We start from the raw sequence: 1387 nt of genomic DNA on the forward strand, positions 1-1387 counted from the left end.
TGATTCGATTCAGCTTATCGAACTTCACTTACCAGAATTACCCGAACTTCCTCCTCATTACCATACGACTAATGGTCTCCCGCCCCATCTCAATCACACCCTTAAAAAGGCCCTGAAAATGTCCAAACCAAACTTTTCAAAAATCTTGCAAAATCTGAAACCTGATTTGGTGATTTATGACATAATGCAGCAATGGGCTGAACGTGTCGCGAATGAACAGAACATTCCAGCAGTGAGGCTACTAACTTTTGGTGTGGCTGTGTTATCATATTTTTTTAACTTAGTAAAGAAACCAGGGGTTGAATTCCCTTTCCCTGCTATTTATTTCAGCAAAATTGAACAAGTAAAATTGGGTGAAATGATGGCCAGATCTGCTAAAGATCAAGAACCTGATGACGATGATCAAACAGCTGATGGAACTACACAGATCGCGTTGATGTGTACCTCTAGAATTATAGAGGCCAAATACATAGATTTTTTGTCTGAATTAAGCAATTGGAAAGTTGTTCCAGTTGGTCCACCAGTCCAAGATTTGATCACTAATGACGCGGACGACAAGGAGCTCATGGATTGGCTAGGAACAAAAGATGAGAATTCAACTGTATTTGTCTCCTTTGGGAGTGAGTATTTCTTGTCAAAAGAAGATATGGAAGAAGTAGCTTTCGGGTTGGAGTTAAGTAATGTTGATTTCATATGGGTCGCAAGATTTCCAAAAGGGGAAGAGCAAAATCTCGAAGATGCTTTACCAAAAGGTTTTCTTGAAAGAATTGGAGAAAGGGGAAGAGTTTTGGACAAATTCGCACCACAACTAAGAATTCTAAATCATACGAGTACGGGAGGATTTATAAGTCATTGTGGTTGGAATTCAGTAATGGAAAGTATAGATTTCGGGGTCCCTATAATTGCCATGCCTATGCATCTTGATCAACCAATGAATGCTAGGTTGATCGTAGAATTGGGAGTTGCGGTGGAGATTGTTAGAGATGATGATGGCAAAATTCATAGAGGAGAAATCACGGAAACTCTTAAAGATGTCATAACAGAGAAAACGGGGGAAAATTTAAGGGCCAAAATGAGAGATATTAGCAAGAATTTGAATTCTATAAGAGGTGAAGAGATGGATGCTGCTGCTCAAGAGCTAATCCAATTTTGTAAGATTAGTACTAATTAACATAATTATATTGTATGTGAGTTTTTTCATGTTCTTGTTGATGGTCAAAATACATTAAGATTGAAATAATGAGAGGAAAAAAAAAAGGTTGTAACCTATATATTGATCTTACAATTCAACATTTTCAAATATGACTTTGTTTAGCTTTCAATTCCAATTCTCAATAGTAACAACTAATAAGTATGGCCAAATGTCGACTCAAACAACATCACATGG

The 1387-nt window shown here is 37.2% G+C and overlaps 1 protein-coding gene across 1 annotated transcript in view; it reads left to right on the top strand.

The window, feature by feature from the left end:
• The window catches only part of LOC102604958 (beta-D-glucosyl crocetin beta-1,6-glucosyltransferase-like), a 3076-nt gene extending 1905 nt beyond the window's left edge, over positions 1-1171 (top strand). Inside the window, exon 2 of the mRNA XM_015305575.1 lies at positions 110-1171. Coding sequence (XP_015161061.1) covers positions 110-1171 — 1062 coding nt within the window. The remainder of the gene's footprint in view (positions 1-109) is intronic.
• The last annotated feature ends 216 nt before the right edge of the window (positions 1172-1387 follow it).

The sequence above is a fragment of the Solanum tuberosum genome, unplaced genomic scaffold (assembly GCF_000226075.1).
Source record: "Solanum tuberosum cultivar DM 1-3 516 R44 unplaced genomic scaffold, SolTub_3.0 scf00850, whole genome shotgun sequence".
Classification (NCBI taxonomy): Eukaryota; Viridiplantae; Streptophyta; class Magnoliopsida; order Solanales; family Solanaceae; genus Solanum; species Solanum tuberosum.